Genomic DNA, 20,574 nt, shown 5'->3' on the forward strand with positions numbered 1-20,574 from the left:
GGTGTATGTACACGGACCCTAAATGTGTGGTGTATGTACACGGACCCTAAATGTGTTGTTTATTTACATGTACTCTTAATGTGTTGTTTATGTACATAGACCCTGCATGTGTTGTGCTTGCACATGTACCCTTAATGTGTTGTGAATGAACACTTACCCTTAATGTTTTGTTTATTTACATGTACCCTTAATGTGTTGTTTATTCACATGGACTCTTAATCTGTTGGTTATATTTATGTACCCTTAATGTTTGGTTTATGTACATGTACCCTTAATGAGTTCTGTATGTACACGGACCCGTAATGTGTTGTTTATTTACATGTAACCTTAATGTGTTGCTTATGTACATGTAATCTGAATGTGTTGTATTTGTACATGTACCCTTAATGTGTTATGTATGTACACTTACTCTTAATTTGTTGTTTATTTACATGTACCCTTAATGTGTTGTTTTTACATGTAACCTTAATGTGTTGTTTTTATATGTACCCTTAATGTGTTGTGTATGTACATGGACCCTTAATGTGTTGTGTTTATACATGTGTTTATACATGTGACCTCAATGTGCTGTTTTATGTACACTTACCCTTAATTCGTTGGTTATGTTCTTGTACCCTTAATTTTTAATGTGTTATACATGGACCCTGAATGTGTTGCTTATGTACATGTAATCTGAATGTGTTGTATTTGTACATGTACCCTTAATGTGTTGTGTATGTACACTTACTCTTAATTTGTTGTTTATTTACATGTACCCTTAATGTGTTGTTTTTACATGTAACCTTAATGTGTTGTTTTTATATGTACCCTTAATGTGTTGTGTATGTACATGGACCCTTAATGTGTTGTGTTTATACATGTGACCTCAATGTGCTGTTTTATGTACACTTACCCTTAATTCGTTGGTTATGTTCTTGTACCCTTAATTTGTTTGTTAATATACATGGACCTTGAATGTGTTGTTTATGTACACGGACCTTGAATGTGTTGTTTATGTTCATGGACCCTGAATGTGTTTTGTATGTTTCTTCAATGTGATATTATTCACATCCATAACATATATATATATATTTTGCAATAGAAGTTTTTCTATTTGATTTTAACACAAACGTATGAAGATTGGACTATAAAATAATGTTGAAGACGTAATAATTTCCAAACGGCGACAATTTCCACTTTTACATTATGCAGTTTTGAAGTAAATGATATACCATACTGATGTAGAAACCACTACCAAAATGTTAATAATACAGCACTCATTTTACCAGATGGTAATATTATCACTGTATTCGAAACTTTTCGAAATAATCAGGTGGACATATTTATCGAATATTCCTTTTGATATTTTAAGTGTACCCAGATTGTTACGTTGATATGGTTTTTAGTCGGTACAGATTTTGACATCCGCCTGAAAGGAGGTTCTGGCCCCCATGTGGGCCGTGTAGAAGTGTACGCAAGTGGTCATTGGGGAACTGTTTGCTACAACGACTGGGACGACAGGGACGCGACTGTAACGTGCAGGATGCTAGGATACAGGTAATACACAACTCCTCACTTTATTTTGTATTCAAAAGATCTTAACAGCATAATAAAAAAAAGAGCAGCATCAGCATGTAACTGCATGGACATTCACCGCCTGCAACACTTCATTAAGAATTGAAATTTCACCCGTGAAAAAATTCGTGCTAAGATTACTGCGTTAACAACTTGATTCTCAACTGCCACGATGTCTCACCTGGGTGAGTTATCGTGCAAATAATATTGGCATGGGTGACAGGTCTTCTCACCTACGCTCCCTATCTCAATTGAAGTATTTTGCGTTGACGCAATTTACCTCGTGCGCCATTGAATATATTATCTCATAAACTAAACAAAATAAAAGGTAAATCCTTATATTTACAATATATTCTTTTAACAATAACACCATTAAAAGAGTCGGATACAATAATTTACCTTGTGTTATCTGCGTTCAAAATTATTTTGACGTGATGTTAAGCCATGCGAAACAGCCTTTCGCAAAAGCCGTTGACAGGCAGCTAAAACCCATCCACTTTCTCCGTGACAACAAAAGAAAAAAGTTTCTCCATTTCAATATTTTTATTCACATATCATATCCATATTTTACTTGATACAGTATTTTCATAATTGTATTAGTAAGTAATGGAATAAATAATAATATATTTGTATGAAATTGAGGTATCGGGAACAATACGCCCCTAATTTCGCCTGTGAGACTTGTGAAGAAGAAACAATGCTCCAAATGCATTCGAAGCACTTCTTAATAAGAAATGTGTTGATAAATTGTGGTAGGGTTGCGAAATCTTGTAGTAGTGAGAAATTGTGGTAGGGTTGCGAAATCGTGTAGCAGTGAGAAATCGTGTAGCAGTGAGAATTCGTGTGGCATTGAGAAATCCTGGTAAGGGTGAGAAATCGTGGCTAAGCAACTTCCCCCGCCAAATTGTTTTTAACACAATACAATCTCGTCCTTGCAACACAATACAATTTAAACTGTTATTAACAATGTATATCCTAAAAGAAGAGAATAAAAAAAATGCCAAGGTAAGATTGGGAATCCATGTGGTATTTTTTTCATTACTAAGTAATTTGCTTTGGATAATCTTTCAAATATATTTAATGCTGATATCTATTTCAGTGCTGGTAATCAAATATATCGGAACATCCGTTATGGCAGGCCAACAGATCCTCAATGGATGTCAGGGGGAGATTGTAACGGGACTGAGGACAGTCTTGCTGATTGTTCGTTTGATGGATGGGGTCAAGGTGGTTCTTGCGGTAACTTCCCAGCTAGTGTTTTCTGTTATAACGTCACAGGTAAGTTAATGTTAATCACAAAAGTTCAGATGTCAATTATATTTTAATGAGGGATGATTTTTCATCACTTTCAACGCATCTGAAGTTTCTCAAAATTGATATTAATGAATGCAGATATATATTTATAACATTTAATGAGAAGGATATTTGCGGAAAGTTTTAGATTTCGACCAAAGGTTAGGTTAAGATCCTAAAAATGTTACAAAATTCTGTAGATTTCAATTTTTATAAATATACCCTCTTTCGCGACATTTTAAAAACCCTTTCATGTTATTAAACGAAGTCATTTATTTGATCAACAATCGTAATATGACTTTACAATTGTTTTTTGTTCATGAGAATATTTAACAAAAAATGCCTCTTGATATGCTGAAGATGACACGAATATGCTGTTATGTGATGAAATGAGCTGAAGTGCTATCTCATTGTTTTTTAATTTAAATATGATTTCTAACAGAAACAGACTTTGACATCCGCCTAAGTGGAGGTTCAGAACCCAATGTGGGCCGTGTAGAAGTGTATTATAGTGGTTACCGGGGAAATGTTTGTGGCTACTACGACTGGGACGACAGGGACGCTAATGTCACATGCAGGATGTTTGGATACAGGTAATGTACCAACATTCATGCTACTGCTGCAATCCCTAAAAGTGCAATCGAATAAAAGAAATAAGATGTTTTCAGAGATATTTATAGACTATATTTATCTTTCAGTGATGGTCATCAAATATATCGGACCACACGTTATGGCCGTCTAACAGATCCTGTATGGATGGCAGGTGTTGACTGTAACGGTACAGAGAACAGTCTAGCTGATTGTTCCTTTGACGGATGGGGTCGAGTTGGTTCTTGCAGTAGTTATCCCGCTAGTGTTTTCTGTTATAACGTCACAGGTAAGTTTATATTTATCACATAAGTTCAGATTTCAAACCTATTTTAATGAGGGATGATTTTTTTTATTATTTTAACTGATCTGAGTTTTCTCAAAATGGATATTAATGAATGCAGATATATCATCTCACAAACGACAACAAACAACAACAAAATGTATACTCGCTTCTTGCATTGTTCAAATATATTACATTAATTGAGAATGACATTTGAAGAAAGTTTAAGATTTCGATCAAAGGCTAGGTTAAGATCCTTAAACTGTTACAGTATTCTTTAAACAAATTTTCATAGAAACAGACTTTGCCATCCGCCTGAGTGGAGGTTCAGAATCCAATGTGGGGCGTATAGAAGTGTATTATAGTGGTTACTGGGGAAGTGTTTGTGGCTACTACGACTGGGATGACAGGGACGCTAATGTCACGTGCAGGATGTTAGGATACAGGTAATGTAACAACATTCATGCTACTGTGGCCATCTTTTGTAGTATTAACATGTCCGGTGAATATTGCAATGCGATAAAAGTAAATATTAAGTTACACGGTATGTTAAATAAATAAAACAAATAATGTACCAACGGTAACACGTTTTCTCCAATAAACCTGATTTGTATTCAGATTACTAAATCTTGTATAAGGCTCTCTGTTGAACTTTAGGTATTTCTCTCCAAAATATCTTATGACTTACCTTTTGTCTGTACTTTTTTAAAGTTCCTAATGACTTTATTCAAGATTCATGGAGACAAATGTCACGCGATTATCGGCTCCGAACAATTTCTGTTTGCAGGTTATATATAATGGATATCAGATTGTTTTACCATTCTGCTCAATTGATATAATACGTATCAAAACAGTCACATACCCTTTTCCTATATTTTAACTATTCATACGTTCGTTGTTGCACCCTTGACGCAAACGGAAGTGCTATGCAAGTGCTACGGAAACGGAACGCAAGTGTTTCGCAAACGGAACGACAGTGTTACGCAAACGGTACGGAAGTGGTACGGATGCCGCTTACAAACGGTCGATACGTTTATGGTGACAATTATAGGTTTACATAAAAAGCAGAAGCATATAAAACAGCTAAAACTAAACGAATATACCCACACGGCATAGAAGGAAACGTCAGTAAACTGTAGGCTACGAGGAGGCACAGTTCGTTTGGATAATGAAATGAGTGTGAAACAAACAGTACTGTCTCGTGATTCATTCAAATAAAGGTCGATCAAATATTGGTAATATTTCCATCACAAAGACCTGTCGTACACTAATAGATCAACGCGGCACACAGCTAATAATAAGTTATGGTCAGAAGTGTTTCCACCTGCTTACCGAGTAATACGACTAATTAATATTGACAGTAAGTAAACTGATTACGGTTTTGTAACGAGAAACGTGATAACTAATAGGCCTATAATTAAAAAAATTATAAAAATGAAAGCATTTCATACTCCTGGGTGAAGTATCTCTATGTCCATTTTTTTCTATCGTCTTAAATACCATACACTTCTAGATTTTTCGTAAGAATTTGGAATACATGCATTGAAGGTTTGAAATTTATAATACCCTGTCCTGTAGGCCTATTCATTTAAGTTCATTCAAACATAAACAGTATTTTGTTAAACATATTTTATTTTAAGCACACTTTATTTTCTCAGGGAATCATTTTTAACCCATTGTTACAAAACAGATTTCTAGCTTATCATTTGATGAAAATAAAGTTATCTTTAAATAATTTTTTTTTTGGATTACTGAAAAATATCCTCATTTTCAACAATCTGATATAGAGAAGTTTGTTACGTAGTAAGGTTGAAATTTAACCTTCCCCGCTGAAAAGAGAACTCATGATATATTATTTTAAAAAAATCTTCTAAGTGAACATTTAAATATCTCTAATAAGGGACATACATTTTTTGCATTTAATTAGGAATTTCAAGCAAAATATTAGTGTACCTTGGTAATTGCACAGTTGTGAAATGAAATTGTGTCTGGGGCTGTCATTTCCTGACCAAGGGACAGCCAAGATATCTTACCTGTAGGTTTTTACTTTGAACTGATTTACCTGTATACAGCCGACCTGGTGGACAGACAATGAGCTTGATAAATTGACAAGGAATTAATTGCCTTGAAATCACACCAGGTGACCTCCAGAATCTAATGTGACCATAGGTGAATGGGTAATGTGTTATCACTGCCTATATTCTCAGGTATAGATATCATACTAAAAGAAAAGTATCTGTCAGCGGGTTGTCATGTTGCTCTAATAAAATGTACAAATGACACTGAAGTTGTTAATATTTTTAACAAGGGACAGGTCATAACCTCATGGCAAGCTGTATGCCTGCTATTTAAGTCACCCCTTAGCCTCTTGTGTGGGGAACACACAGTAGGACAATGGGAGGAAGGTTGTGTATGTCCATGACTATGTAAATTCACCAGATCACATTTAAAAACCGACTTTTTTGCTTTCTTCTTCAGACTATTATGCTAATTGGAATAATTTTTACGTTAGGCCGTTTACAACGATTTTTTGTCAGCACATCGTTTCGACAAGTATATTCAAAAAGCCTTTGTGAACCGTTCGGTTGAAACAGAATAAACGGAAACGATACGCAAGTGATTCGGAAATGGTACGGTAATGGTACTGCAGTGCTACGGAAATGCTACGCAAGTGCTACGCAAACGGTACGCTGAAGAAAGTGGATCAACAACAGCAGTATATCTGTGATGTCAAAATTGTTTAACCGGTTTACTCCGGCTATAAGTATCGATTAATGTACATCAGGCTAACAGTTTCTTGTATATAACCTCCTTTTACATAACTAGCGAGCAGCGAACATTGTTTGGTGAGTTATGTTACGGTGATTGAACCGCGAACGAATTTCTATTACGTTTCAAATATTAAATTACTGTTTTTTTGTAATCTAAGACTTGGCAAGTGATTCGCAACTAACAATTTGATATTTCTATATTTATCTTTCAGTGCTGGTCATCAAATCTATCGGACCACCCGTTATGGCCGTCTTACAGATCCTGTATGGATGGCAGGTGTAGACTGTACCGGTACGGAGGACAGTCTAGCTGATTGTTCCTTTGACGGATGGGGTCAAGTTGGTTCTTGCAGTATATATCCCGCTAATGTTTTCTGTTATAATGTCACAGGTACGTTTATATTAATCACAGAATTTACATGTAAATCCTATTGAAAGCACGGATGATTTTTCAATATTTTCAACGGAACTCAAGTTTCTCAAAATGGATATCAATGAATGAAGATATAACATCTATCAAAATACAAAAAAAAAAAAAACAGCAACGAAATGTCTACTTGCTTCTAGTATTGTTCATATTTACTTATTTCATGTGAAAGTTATTTGGTGGAAGTTTTAGAAAGCGATCAAAGGATAGGTTAAGATCCTAAAACTGTTACAGTACTCTGTCAATTTTTTTTTGCAGAAAAATATCAGTCTGTAAAAATAGATATCACTTTTAATGAAATTACCCTCTTTCGTATCATTTCAGATACGCTTTACTCTGATGAAAAGAAGTTATTCATTTAATCAACAGTTGTAATTTGAATTAAAAACTGGGTTTTTTTTGCACGGGAAAAATTCTCAAAAAATACCTTTTGCAGGCTGAAAATGAAACAGATATACGGTGATGTAATGAAATTAGCTAAATTACGATCTCATTGTTCTCCAATGTATATATAATTTCTAACAGAAACAGATTTTGAGATTCGCCTGAGTGGAGGTCCAGAACCCAATGTCGGCCGTGTAGAAGTGTTCTACAGTGGTTACTGGGGAAGTGTTTGTGGCCTATACGACTGGGACGACAGAGATGCTAGTGTAACGTGCAGGATGTTAGGATACAGGTATACATCGACAGTCATGCTTCTGTAGCCATCCTTTGTAGTTTGAAACACGTCCGGTAATTATTGCAACCAGAATAAAGAAAAACATAAAACTTATTCTTGCCTAGGGGTGTAGGATAGGAAAATTTGAAATCTCCGATTGCGGAAGTTTCCTATCCCACATCCTTATTAATGAAAGCTTTTTTCTCATTCCAACTACCAGAATAACCTCAGAAACCATGAAAATAAGTTTTGACTGGCTACCATTTTGAAAATATCAATTGTTCCCCCCAACTTTTAGACGAATACGACTCTGTCCGTCAGATTATGCATACCCAATATTCGCAAACAAAGTTTACACAGAAACATTATCACATCTTTGTAACGTATACGGTAAAAACATCGTAAAAGGTTTTAATTTCTTTACGTCGCCATTTCCGGATTGTAGAATCGAATATGTCAAATTGGTGACGCCCCTTTCTTTCACTAGACATCTTTATCTTACACACAGGGAAATGAGAGAAATAAAGTTCCACGTTGATTTCATAGTGCTATACCAACTGCAATACGTTTTCTACCAAATACCTGGCTTGTGTTCCCTACATTTTAAGTATTCTTATGTCAAATCAACAACAGCACTATTTGTTCGCATTGTTCAGCCGGTTTTCTCTGGGTAGGAGTATGCATTATTGTACACACGGCTAACAGTTTCTTTCTTGTATGTTACAAAGAACCGCAAACGAATTTGTATTACGTTTCGAATATTAAATTACTTTTTGTTTGTAATTTAAGACTCGTCAAGTGATTCGCACCTACAAATCTGATATTTCTATATTTATCTTTCAGTGCTGGTCATCAAATCTATCGGACCACCCGTTATGGCCGTCTAACATATCCTGTATGGATGGCAGGTGTAGACTGTAAATCCTATTTAAAGCACGGATGATCTTTCAATATTTTCAACGGATCTTAAGTTTCTCAAAATTGATAACAATGAATGAAGATATAACATCTATCAAACTATAAAAGATAAAAACGAAATGTTTATTTGCTTTTAGTATTGTTAATATATATTAATTTTATGTGAAAGTTATTTGATGGAAGTTTTAGAAAGCGATCAAAAGGTAGTTTAAGATTCTAAGACTGTTACAGAACTATGTCAAACTTTTCTGCAGAAAAATATCAGCCTATAAAAATAGATTTCACTTTTTATGAATATACCCTCTTTCGTATCATTTCAAATACGCTTTTAATTTAATGAAAAGAAGTCAGTTATTTGATCAACAGTTGTAATTTGAAATAAAACTTTTTTTTTTCTGGGAACATTTTCAAAAAATACCTTTTTGCAGGCTGAAAATGATAAAGTTATACGGTGATGTGATGAAATTAGCTAAATAACGATCTCATTGTTCTCCAATGTAAATATAATTTCTAACAGAAACAGATTTTGAGATTCGTCTGAGTGGAGGTCCAGAACCCAATATCGGTCGTGTTGAGGTGTACCACAGTGGTAGCTGGGGAACCATTTGTGGACTACACGACTGGGACGACAGAGATGCTAGTGTAACGTGCAAGATGTTAGGATACAGGTAATACATCAACATTCATGCTACTGCAGCCATCCTTTGTAGTTTGAAACACGTCCGGTAATTATTGCAATCAGAATAAAGAAAAACATAAAACCCATTCTTGCCTAGGGGTGTAGGATAGGAAAATTTGAAATCTCCGATTGTGGAAGTTTCCTATCCCTCATCCTTATTCATGAAAGCATTTCTCTCATTCCAACTACCAGAATAAATTAAGAAACCATGAAAATAAGTTTTGACTGGCTACCATTTTGAAAATATCAATTGTTCCCCCCAACTTTTAGACGAATACGACTCTGTCCGTCAGATTATGCATACCCAATATTCGCAAACAAAGTTTACATAGAAAACATTTTCACATCTTTGTAACGTATACGGTAAATACCTCGTAAAAGGTTTTAATTTCATTACGTCGCCATTTCCTGATTGAAGAATCGAATATTTCAAATTGGTGACGCCCCTTTCTTTCACAAGACATCTTTATCTTACACACATGGAAACGGGAAAAATTAAGTTCCACGTTCCACGTTAATGTCAAAGTGCTATACCAACTGCAAAACGTTTTCTTCCAAATACTTGGCTAGTGTTCCCTAAATTTTAGTTTTCTTATGTTAAACCAACAACAGCACTATTTGTGATGTTCGCATTGTTCAGCTGGTTTTCCCTGGGTAGTAGTATGTATACATGTACATACTGCTTACAGTTTCTTTCTTGTATGTTACCGTGTTTTGCAATATAAAAAATCAACGAACATTGCTTGGTGGCGTATGGTACGGGGGACTATACAATATACAGACGTGTTAACAAAGTACCGCAAACGAATTTGTATTACGTTACGAATAAAATTACTGTTTGTTTGTAATTTAAGACTCGTCAAGTGATTCGTACCTAAAAATCTGATATTTCTATATTTATCTTTCAGTGCTGGTCATAAAATATATCGGACCACCCGTTATGGCCGTCTTACAGATCCTGTATGGATGGCAGGTGTAGACTGTACCGGTACGGAGGACAGTCTAGCTGATTGTTCCTTTGACGGATGGGGTCAAGTTGGTTCTTGCAGTAGTTACCCCGCTAGTGTTTTCTGTTATAATGTCACAGGTACGTTTATATTAATCACAGAATTTACATGTAAATCCTATTGAAAGCACGGATGATTTTTCAATATTTTCAACGGAACTCAAGTTTCTCAAAATGGATATCAATGAATGAAGATATAACATCTATCAAAATACAAAAAAAACCAACAGCAACGAAATGTTTACTTGCTTCTAGTATTGTTCATATTTACTTATTTCATGTGAAAGTTATTTGGTGGAAGTTTTAGAAAGCGATCAAAGGATAGGTTAAGATCCTAAAACTGTTACAGTACTCTGTCAATTTTTTTTTGCAGAAAAATATCAGTCTGTAAAAATAGATATCACTTTTAATGAAATTACCCTCTTTCGTATCATTTCAGATACGCTTTACTCTGATGAAAAGAAGTTATTCATTTAATCAACAGTTGTAATTTGAATTAAAAACTGGGTTTTTTTTTCACGGGAAAAATTCTCAAAAAATACCTTTTGCAGGCTGAAAATGAAACAGATATACGGTGATGTGATGAAATTAGCTAAATTACGATCTCATTGTTCTCCAATGTATATATAATTTCTAACAGAAACAGATTTTGAGATTCGCCTGAGTGGAGGTCCAGAACCCAATGTCGGCCGTGTAGAAGTGTTCTACAGTGGTTACTGGGGAAATGTTTGTGGCCTATACGACTGGGACGACAGAGATGCTAGTGTAACGTGCAGGATGTTAGGATACAGGTATACATCGACAGTCATGCAAAGGTAGCCATCCTTTGTAGTTTGAAACACGTCCGGTAATTATTGCAACCAGAATAAAGAAAAACATAAAACTTATTCTTGCCTAGGGGTGTAGGATAGGAAAATTTGAAATCTCCGATTGCGGAAGTTTCCTATCCCACATCCTTATTAATGAAAGCTTTTTTCTCATTCCAACTACCAGAATAACCTCAGAAACCATGAAAATAAGTTTTGACTGGCTACCATTTTGAAAATATCAATTGTTCCCCCCAACTTTTAGACGAATACGACTCTGTCAGTCAGATTATGCATACCCAATATTCGAAAACAAAGTTTACACAGAAACATTATCACATCTTTGTAACGTATACGGTAAAAACATCGTAAAAGGTTTTAATTTCTTTACGTCGCCATTTCCGGATTGTAGAATCGAATATGTCAAATTGGTGACGCCCCTTTCTTTCACTAGACATCTTTATCTTACACACAGGGAAATGAGAGAAATAAAGTTCCACGTTGATTTCATAGTGCTATACCAACTGCAATACGTTTTCTACCAAATACCTGGCTTGTGTTCCCTACATTTTAAGTATTCTTATGTCAAATCAACAACAGCACTATTTGTTCGCATTGTTCAGCCGGTTTTCTCTGGGTAGGAGTATGCATTATTGTACACACGGCTAACAGTTTCTTTCTTGTATGTTACAAAGAACCGCAAACGAATTTGTATTACGTTTCGAATATTAAATTACTTTTTGTTTGTAATTTAAGACTCGTCAAGTGATTCGCACCTACAAATCTGATATTTCTATATTTATCTTTCAGTGCTGGTCATCAAATCTATCGGACCATCCGTTATGGCCGTCTTACAGATCCTGTATGGATGGCAGGTGTAGACTGTACCGGTACGGAGGACAGTCTAGCTGATTGTTCCTTTGACGGATGGGGTCAAATTGGTTCTTGCAGTAGTTACCCCGCTAGTGTTTTCTGTTATAATGTCACAGGTACGTTTATATTAATAACAGACTTTACATGTAAATCCTATTTAAAGCATGGATGATTTTTCAATATTTTCAACGGATCTTAAGTTTCTCAAAATGGATAACAATGAATGAAGATATAACATCTATCAAACTATAAAAGATAAAAACGAAATGTTTATTTGCTTTTAGTATTGTTAATATATATTAATTTTATGTGAAAGTTATTTGATGGAAGTTTTAGAAAGCGATCAAAAGGTAGTTTAAGATTCTAAGACTGTTACAGAACTATGTCAAACTTTTCTGCAGAAAAATATCAGCCTATAAAAATAGATTTCACTTTTTATGAATATACCCTCTTTCGTATCATTTCAAATACGCTTTTAATTTAATGACAAGAAGTCAGTTATTTGATCAACAGTTGTAATTTGAAATAAAACTTTTTTTTCTGGGAACATTTTCAAAAAATACCTTTTTGCAGGCTGAAAATGATAAAGTTATACGGTGATGTGATGAAATTAGCTAAATAACGATCTCATTGTTCTCCAATGTAAATATAATTTCTAACAGAAACAGATTTTGAGATTCGTCTGAGTGGAGGTCCAGAACCCAATATCGGTCGTGTTGAGGTGTACCACAGTGGTAGCTGGGGAACCATTTGTGGCCTACACGACTGGGACGACAGAGATGCTAGTGTAACGTGCAAGATGTTAGGATACAGGTATACATCGACAGTCATGCAAACGTAGCCATCCTTTGTAGTTTGAAACACGTCCGGTAATTATTGCAACCAGAATAAAGAAAAACATAAAACTTATTCTTGCCTAGGGGTGTAGGATAGGAAAATTTGAAATCTCCGATTGCGGAAGTTTCCTATCCCACATCCTTATTAATGAAAGCTTTTTTCTCATTCCAACTACCAGAATAACCTCAGAAACCATGAAAACAAGTTTTGACTGGCTACCATTTTGAAAATATCAATTGTTCCCCCCAGCTTTTTAGACGAAAACGAATCTGTCAGTCAGATTATGCATACCCAATATTCGCAAACAAAGTTTACGCAGAAACATTATCAAATCTTTGTAACGTGTACTGTAAAAGGTGCCAATTCCATTACGACGCAATTTCCGGATTGTAGAATCGAATATTTCAAATTGGTGACCCCCCTGTCTTTCACTAGACATCTTTATCTTACACACAGGGAAATGAGAGAAATTAAGTTCCACATTGATGTCATAGTGCTATACCAACTGCAAAAAGTTTTTTTTACCAAATACCTGGCTAGTGTTCCCTACATGTTAAGTATTCTTATGTTAAATCAACAACAGCACTATTTGTTCCCCATTGTTTAGCCGGTTTTCTCTGGGTACCACAAACAAATTTGTATTACGTTATGAATATTATATTACTTTTTGTTTGTAATTTAAGACTCGTCAAGTGATTTGCACCTAACAATCTGATATTTCTATATTTATCTTTCAGTGCTGGTCATCAAATATATCACACCACCCGTTATGGCAGTCTTACAGATCCTGTATGGATGTCAGGTGTAGACTGTTACGGTACGGAGGACAGTCTAGCTGATTGTTCCTTTGACGGATTGGGTCAAGTTGGTTCTTGCAGTAGTTACCCCGCTAGTGTTTTCTGTTATAACGTCACAGGTATGCGGAAATTCGACAGCGAGTGGAACAATTCACGTCGACTGACACAACAAGATAATACAACTGCTATTTTCTTTCATTGTGTAAAGGGGGAAATAAATTTGTGTTTTCACTTGAAAATGACTTCATTTCTAGCTCATCATATCTCCACCATATACTATGGAAGTCACGTTTATTTGATGTGACATAACAATGGCTGTTCTGTTTAAACCTCCTTTGCCAATTTATTCCTCCGTCGTTTCTAACATATATAAATACAATTTTCTTGCACTTTCAGTTGACTCTACAATAGATGTTCGTCTGGTAGATGGACCGAACAATTACACCGGCCGAGTTGAGGTGTACTACAGTGGATATTGGGGAGGTGTTTGTTCTCACACTTTTGATTTTGATGATAAAGACGCCGAAGTCGCATGTAGGATGCTTCAATATAGGTAAACGGTATAACAAAAATCAATTCATAATCACTGTAATCAGATAATCAATTTTTCCTCTTAAATCGATTTCAATAATAAAGAAAAAAACAAAAAGTAATAAACAGAACATCTAAACATGAAACGTTAATGTTCCTTTAATATAATGACTGAAATACGTTGTACGTGTAAGTAAGTACTTATTTGTGAAACTTGTTTTAGATACAGAAAGTCTGACAAAGTACACATTTCATATAATGCCATGTCTTAAATTTACTGAATGAAGATTTAATGGAAGAAAAATCTATATTGAAGAGTTCGTAATGAAATGTAGAATACACTAAACAGCAAAGGTGCCGGAAAACTTTTCATGATGAAACGAAATTACAAATTGTAGCTAAAGTAGTTTTTCATTTTAATCATGCCAAAAAATATCCAAGCTACAAGGCTTCAGCCATCATCGATGACTGATAGTCCAACAACTGAGTCAGAAGTCAAAAAAAAAGAAAACAAATACATATAAAAGTACACAGTTTACTGCACCATATACCATTTCATCAATTTATGTTAATGTTTAGCTTTTGTGTTTCAGTGATGGTCGGGCATTGTCAGCAGCGTACGTAGTTCCTAATGAACCGATATGGATGAACAATGTACAATGTGACGGTACAGAGTCCAGTCTGGCTGACTGTCCATTTGACGGTTGGGGAAATGTTGACTCCTGTAGTTATCAAGCTCAAGTCACGTGCTACAACGAAGCAGGTAGCTCTAAATATGTTTTTATTATTTTAATCGCGTATTAATTTTCAAAAATATACCATAACACTCTAAATGAATTATATTTCCATATCCATCAATTATGAATATCAATATATAAAAACAAAATAAAAAATTCTTTATAATTAATGAGACTATAACAAAACATCTTTAATCGTTTTTTGATGTACTGCTATTAAACCTTTTTTTTTTTTTTTTTTTTTTTACTTTTTACCTAAATAAGAGAAATTAATTGTTGTAAATACGATTGAATCGATATTTGTGAAATCTGTTTTGTATATTTCATCAATAAGTTATTGTTTTGACATTTTATTTTATCGATTATATCTTTTTGTAAAACGTATCGTTGACACCTTATTCACATATCTTGCATTTGTTACATAATAATTATTCGTTTTTTTGTTTTTTTAAAAACATATTATATATTTAATATTGACCTGTAAATGAGAGCTAAATTGATCTCCTATGTATAGAATATATTGTATATTTGTTTTAAACATTGTTTTGAAACAGATTATGTGATTATGTCATTACTTATTTCGTAGGGTTTTGTGTCGTTTGTTTATTTACTTTACTGTTTACAGGGTGTGTCCTGTTGTCCGTGTTGTACTTTATATCCGTTTACGTCCATTTGTAACGTTCATGTGAGTCCAGTAATCATAGTGTGTCTATATTTGTCTTGACCTGTTTGTCCATTTGTTGTCCAGAAAGTGTCCGAGTGTGATATGTACGCATGTGAGCTATGACGTAAAAGAAGCTTGTATGAATGAGTATAAGTGTGTTAGGACGGCGTGGCTCGTTTACTATCAAGGAAGGCGGTAAGTAGTTCCAATGGGACACTAATCAGTCGTATATTCCTTGATGACGTCATATTTCCCGCCAACGTTTGACGATGTCTAGTCAGAGGTAATTATCTGTAAATGAAAAACATGAAATTATATTTTATCGTGAATTATACGTTTGGTTATTTTATACCGTATTGCATTTATATAACCTTACATCTACCTTCAGATTATTTTTATTGTTAAGATTTCCATATTCAGTTCACTCAAATAGATGCATTAAACTAATTTGAATTCATATTGGTTATTACTTATAAGTGTTTAATTATTTTCAATATCATATTATATTTTCAATACCACATCTTTCTTGAATGATAATAATTTGTATTTATGTAGAAATACGTTCATGTTTTATTACCATCACACGAAGACGATGTATATTTTGACACCATAGGTATTAATTGCTTTCGTGAAAAAAAAATCTGCATGTAACGTCAATAAAAATCTAGCAATATTGAGAAACAAAAACAATCACTGACAACTTGTTGGTCGTAATTATCTATATATTTATGTTCAACTGCGAAACAGCAGTACAATTCATACTGTATCATCGATATTAAAATAAATATTAAATTTATTGAACATTTTATCAAACGCTAATTCCTTTATTTTGTTTAATTTTGTAACCCAGTTTGTTTCAGGAGAGATGCCTGGGACTCCACCGGACAGCCAACACCTATCTTAATTGTATGTCACAACTTAAATGTAGTCACTGCATGCTGTCACTCGTGGTTTCAGCCAAAACAGCGACTGTATTATTTGGCTTATGTTAACAAAAACAATCTTTAGAAGTGACACCAAATTTATGTTTCGGACAGTTAACTTAAAGTAAATGTCCTGTTTTGATTGGGTTGTTTATGTAGTGATTAGTCGTTATAAGCAACGTGATGATTTTAGCTCACCTGCCCGAAAGGCAAGTCAGATGGTGCCATGGCGCAACGTTCGTCGCCAGCAACTTTTCCTTTCAACAATTTCTTCTAGATTCATGACATTTAGCATGTAACGTCCTGGCTGAGAGCCTGACTAAGGTGGCGAATAAACATGACCTTGGCGTTCTTTCAAGGTCACAAGTGTTAAATAGGTCAAAAACTTCGTACGGTTTTAACTGAAGAATAAAAAAACCTACTTACTTGCAAATTCAAATATGTAAAACGTCAAACGAGTTCTTCTGAAGAATTGAAAGGTCTAGAGTCATAATACAAGGCTGGGAACATCCTGGTAAGGAGCCCAAAAAATTCTTTTAAAAATACTGATAACAAAAATTACCGAATTACTTTCAAGAACACAAAGGTAAAAAAACACCTCAATTGATTTCTTTTCAAGAGCTGAAAGGTCTGCAGTCATGAAATTAGGCTGGCAGCGTCTTTGGATTGATCCTTACTTTTAACTGTCGTTGAAAGTCAGCGTATCACAGCATGTGAAGGTCTTCCAAGCAGCTTTATAAAGCGTTAAGTTATACAATTCTTTTAAGAAACATCATATGAAACTTAACCATATAATAGCCTATTTGATAAAGCCAATGCATTTCAACTGGCCACTATTTCAAGGTCAACGGTGTGATATGAATAACAGGTGAGCGATACAGGAATCTTGTTACTTAACGGATTTGAAATTGGCAGAATTTTAATAAATCAAATACGTTTTTTTCTTTTTATAAATCAAATACGTTTTTTTCTTTTTCGATATCTCATTTTATAAATACTTCAATACTGAACCGAACAACCCAATCACGACACAGATATTTATTCATTCAAAAATTCGGGTCCCGAGTAGAACCACGTCCACGTCGTGGGACCTGGAAACATATCTATTGATATGGCGAAGAGTTCTAATTTTGTACTCAGTTTGTTTTCCCCATTCTTTTTCAGGTGTCGTCATTGACATAATTTTGAGTTCGAATATTAATTTTTGTTCCAACTTCATTTTCAAATAAACTATATTTATTTTACAATAATTATGAAAAAATATCTTCAGCAGATATAATTCACTGTTGTTGGCCCAGATGTTAGTGCACAAAGGTCTTAGTTTTGACAACAAACTGGAGTACCCGGAGAACACCCACCCGGTCGGTGAATCAAATACCTGCCATCTTGGTGAGAAGCGAGTACACTATCCACTGTGCCATTCAAATTGCCTACTTTGGTATAATTTATTTAACAGTATGGTTGCAATGTTTTAGAATATAGTTTTATGTTTCACTTATTGCATCATTTAAACAATTTCGTCCGTATACATGAACAAAATAATTCCATTACTAAGATTCAATGATTGTCTCCTGTTAAAAATACATTAAAATTCTTTACAAATACTGGTCCTTGTTTTTCTTCTTTATTGTTATTTACTTGTAAAATGTTAGTGTACTGACAAATGGGCAGATAGCCTCGAAAGATGCTATCTTCACTACCTCTTTAACTTTGTTGCTTTCTTTTTGTATCCATTAAATATGATTTCTTTTTACATCTGTTTTTCGAACGTATATCAATCATTCTATGTGGTCCGCGCAGAGGGTTTTACTGTGGGAGGAAATTGTATTTGTATTCTTATCATTCAAAAATAGCAAAAAAACAAAATATCAAGTCATGGTCGATCTAAGGGAGACAACAAAGGGAAATCAGGGGACACCAAAGCAACCGAAAACAAAAAAAGTGAAGCTCTGCACCACATAATACACTGATATAAGTGGATAGGGCATTCACCTTTCACTAAGATGACCGGGGTGCGACTGGTATTGGGTCACCACGTGTTTTTTCTTCTTTGTTCACGTTTTTGCTCCCACACTATGACTATCTGCGCTGCCATGTAGGCCATCAAGAGCGATAAGTGTAAGTTAAAAACAGTTATTTCATGATTGTTGTCAAAAAAATATAGTTTATATCTTTCAACACCCTTATACATCAGCAGCCGACCAAGACAGCGATAACCGTAATAATGTTATCCTCTGAGAAGTTTAAAAAAAACTGCCTTAAGCTTTAATTCCTATATGTATGTTTTCTGAGGTGTAAACAGAAAAAAGTTTTCCCCTTGTAAATTTCTTTCATAATACTGAACATTTAAGACTTGGACAGCAAGATTCGATTCGCTACAGTTTCAATGCTGATACCTTGACACTTACGATGACTTTAATGTCAAAAAGTAAACTTTATGCATTGATTACAGTGCAATAATAAAACAAAATAAAATGTATTCGCATTATTCAAAATGGCTGGTTAATTTGCTTTTTACAAATCTTGTCAAATTAATTCAGCAATTTTAGGAACCTAGTTTTATGACACACTTTCAGATGAGTGTTTGCTTTTACATTTGACCACTATTTGTTTAATGGTATTGAAACCAGTTATATGAGATCAAAACGAGATTTTAACGTGAATTGAACTATAGGAGAGTAGATCATAATGTTGTCAACATTGTACCATACGTACACGTTATGTCAATATGACATCCGTGCCATTTCTACTATGGTTGTTATCAAATATTGCATTTGTTTATGTTTGCGGAAAGAGTTTAAATTTCTATATAATTATATTAAAGTCCTAAAGCCAATGCCAACGTGCATGATGTTCTGTTAATAAAACATGTCGCAATACAAAAGTTATAACAGTTGAACCAAAATAGATGAGAGTTTCTACTTTTCTAGTCACTGTTACGTTTATCTGTAAATGATCATGGTAAACCTGCGGATAACAACCTAATACTGCATGTGCAATTTCTGTTTGTGTGCATAAAAAGAACAACATAACAGTCTGCTGTTTACTGCAATATCATTATAAATTAGTATGATGCAGTGATTTTAGATAAGATACCATTACATGTAAAAACTGCGTATCATAACAGTCCAATTATAGTCATCGCTATCAGTGTTGTGAAAAGCATGAATGTCATTAGTTGGATTAGCGTAACATGGTGGTGTTTATCGTAGCTAGGCTAGTGTTCTGACATGAACCCCTTTTAAAAAAACGAGACATTCTTCAAGTCATTGTCTGGCTCACAATTTTGACGATTGTCTATTTTAATTTCGAAGTTGTTTGGGAGTTTATTCTTAGGATGCTCACCTAACTCTGTGTATTTCAAACTCTCAACATTAGTCACCGTATCCGCACTACTAATTACCGCATCTGACTTGATGCAAATACTTACTGATGGTGCTATGTCAATAACAGAGAATACTACCTTATCACTATTATTTATCTTCCTGTTTAACTGAGCATTTACCTGACAGGTTACTAGGATTTCGTTTTGAAGCTGAATTTCACTCTCTTATTTCAATAAGAAATCCATCCCTAGTAAGCCTGATTGGTTGTCTACAGTTGCCACTATTAAGGTGTGTTCAAACTTATTTGATCCTATTTCAAAAACTAAAGGAATACACCCCTTCACATCGCGTTGGTTTCCATTCGCTGTAGTGACATTTGGTCCAAATCCCTGTAGCGACTGTTTGTCTAATCCCAATTTTACAAACTCCCTATAGGAGGGAACAGAAACAGGAGACCCAGTATCTACCAGCATCCTACAAGTTACACTGTGCATCTGCACATCTGTATACAGACAACCTATGCCTGAAAATACATTATGTGAACTAAGTCCAACCTGGCCTGACACCTTCTCTTTCTTTTCTATTCTCCATTGAGTTTTCTCCCCTTTGTCCAACTCTGTTTTAGGCCTAGAGATACATATTGTACGATAGACTGGTATCTCGGCCGCGACCCAGCCATCTTTAGTTTTCCGACCTACTTAGTTTTTCCTCCAAGTCCCTTAAATTCCTAAGTCTGGTACAATCCCCTAAATAATGACCCTCTTTTTTTTCAGATCAAACAAGTCCCCTTTTTGTCTGAAGTCCTGTTTTCACTATCTTTCCTTACTGTAATGTGGACTGAGGTCACAATTAAATGCTTCCGGGTTCAGTACCAGCGAATGAAGGTATTTTAGTAAAAAATAT

General features: G+C 34.6%; 1 protein-coding gene across 1 annotated transcript; it reads left to right on the forward strand.

Annotated features, from left to right (window-relative positions):
- Window positions 1-2,711: 2,711 nt before the first annotated feature.
- On the forward strand, window positions 2,712-14,784 carry LOC110456870 (scavenger receptor cysteine-rich domain superfamily protein-like; the record flags this gene model as incomplete). Its single annotated transcript, XM_021507896.1, has 11 exons — window positions 2,712-2,832; window positions 3,290-3,440; window positions 3,546-3,724; window positions 4,014-4,164; window positions 6,702-6,880; window positions 9,010-9,160; window positions 10,080-10,258; window positions 10,818-10,968; window positions 11,794-11,972; window positions 12,519-12,669; window positions 14,615-14,784. Coding segments are annotated over exons 1-11 (1,762 nt in total), but the record flags the coding sequence as incomplete, so codon positions are not given.
- Window positions 14,785-20,574: the final 5,790 nt, after the last annotated feature.

The sequence above is a fragment of the Mizuhopecten yessoensis genome, unplaced genomic scaffold (genome assembly GCF_002113885.1).
Source record: "Mizuhopecten yessoensis strain PY_sf001 unplaced genomic scaffold, ASM211388v2 scaffold8931, whole genome shotgun sequence".
In the NCBI taxonomy this organism is placed as follows: Eukaryota; Metazoa; Mollusca; class Bivalvia; order Pectinida; family Pectinidae; genus Mizuhopecten; species Mizuhopecten yessoensis.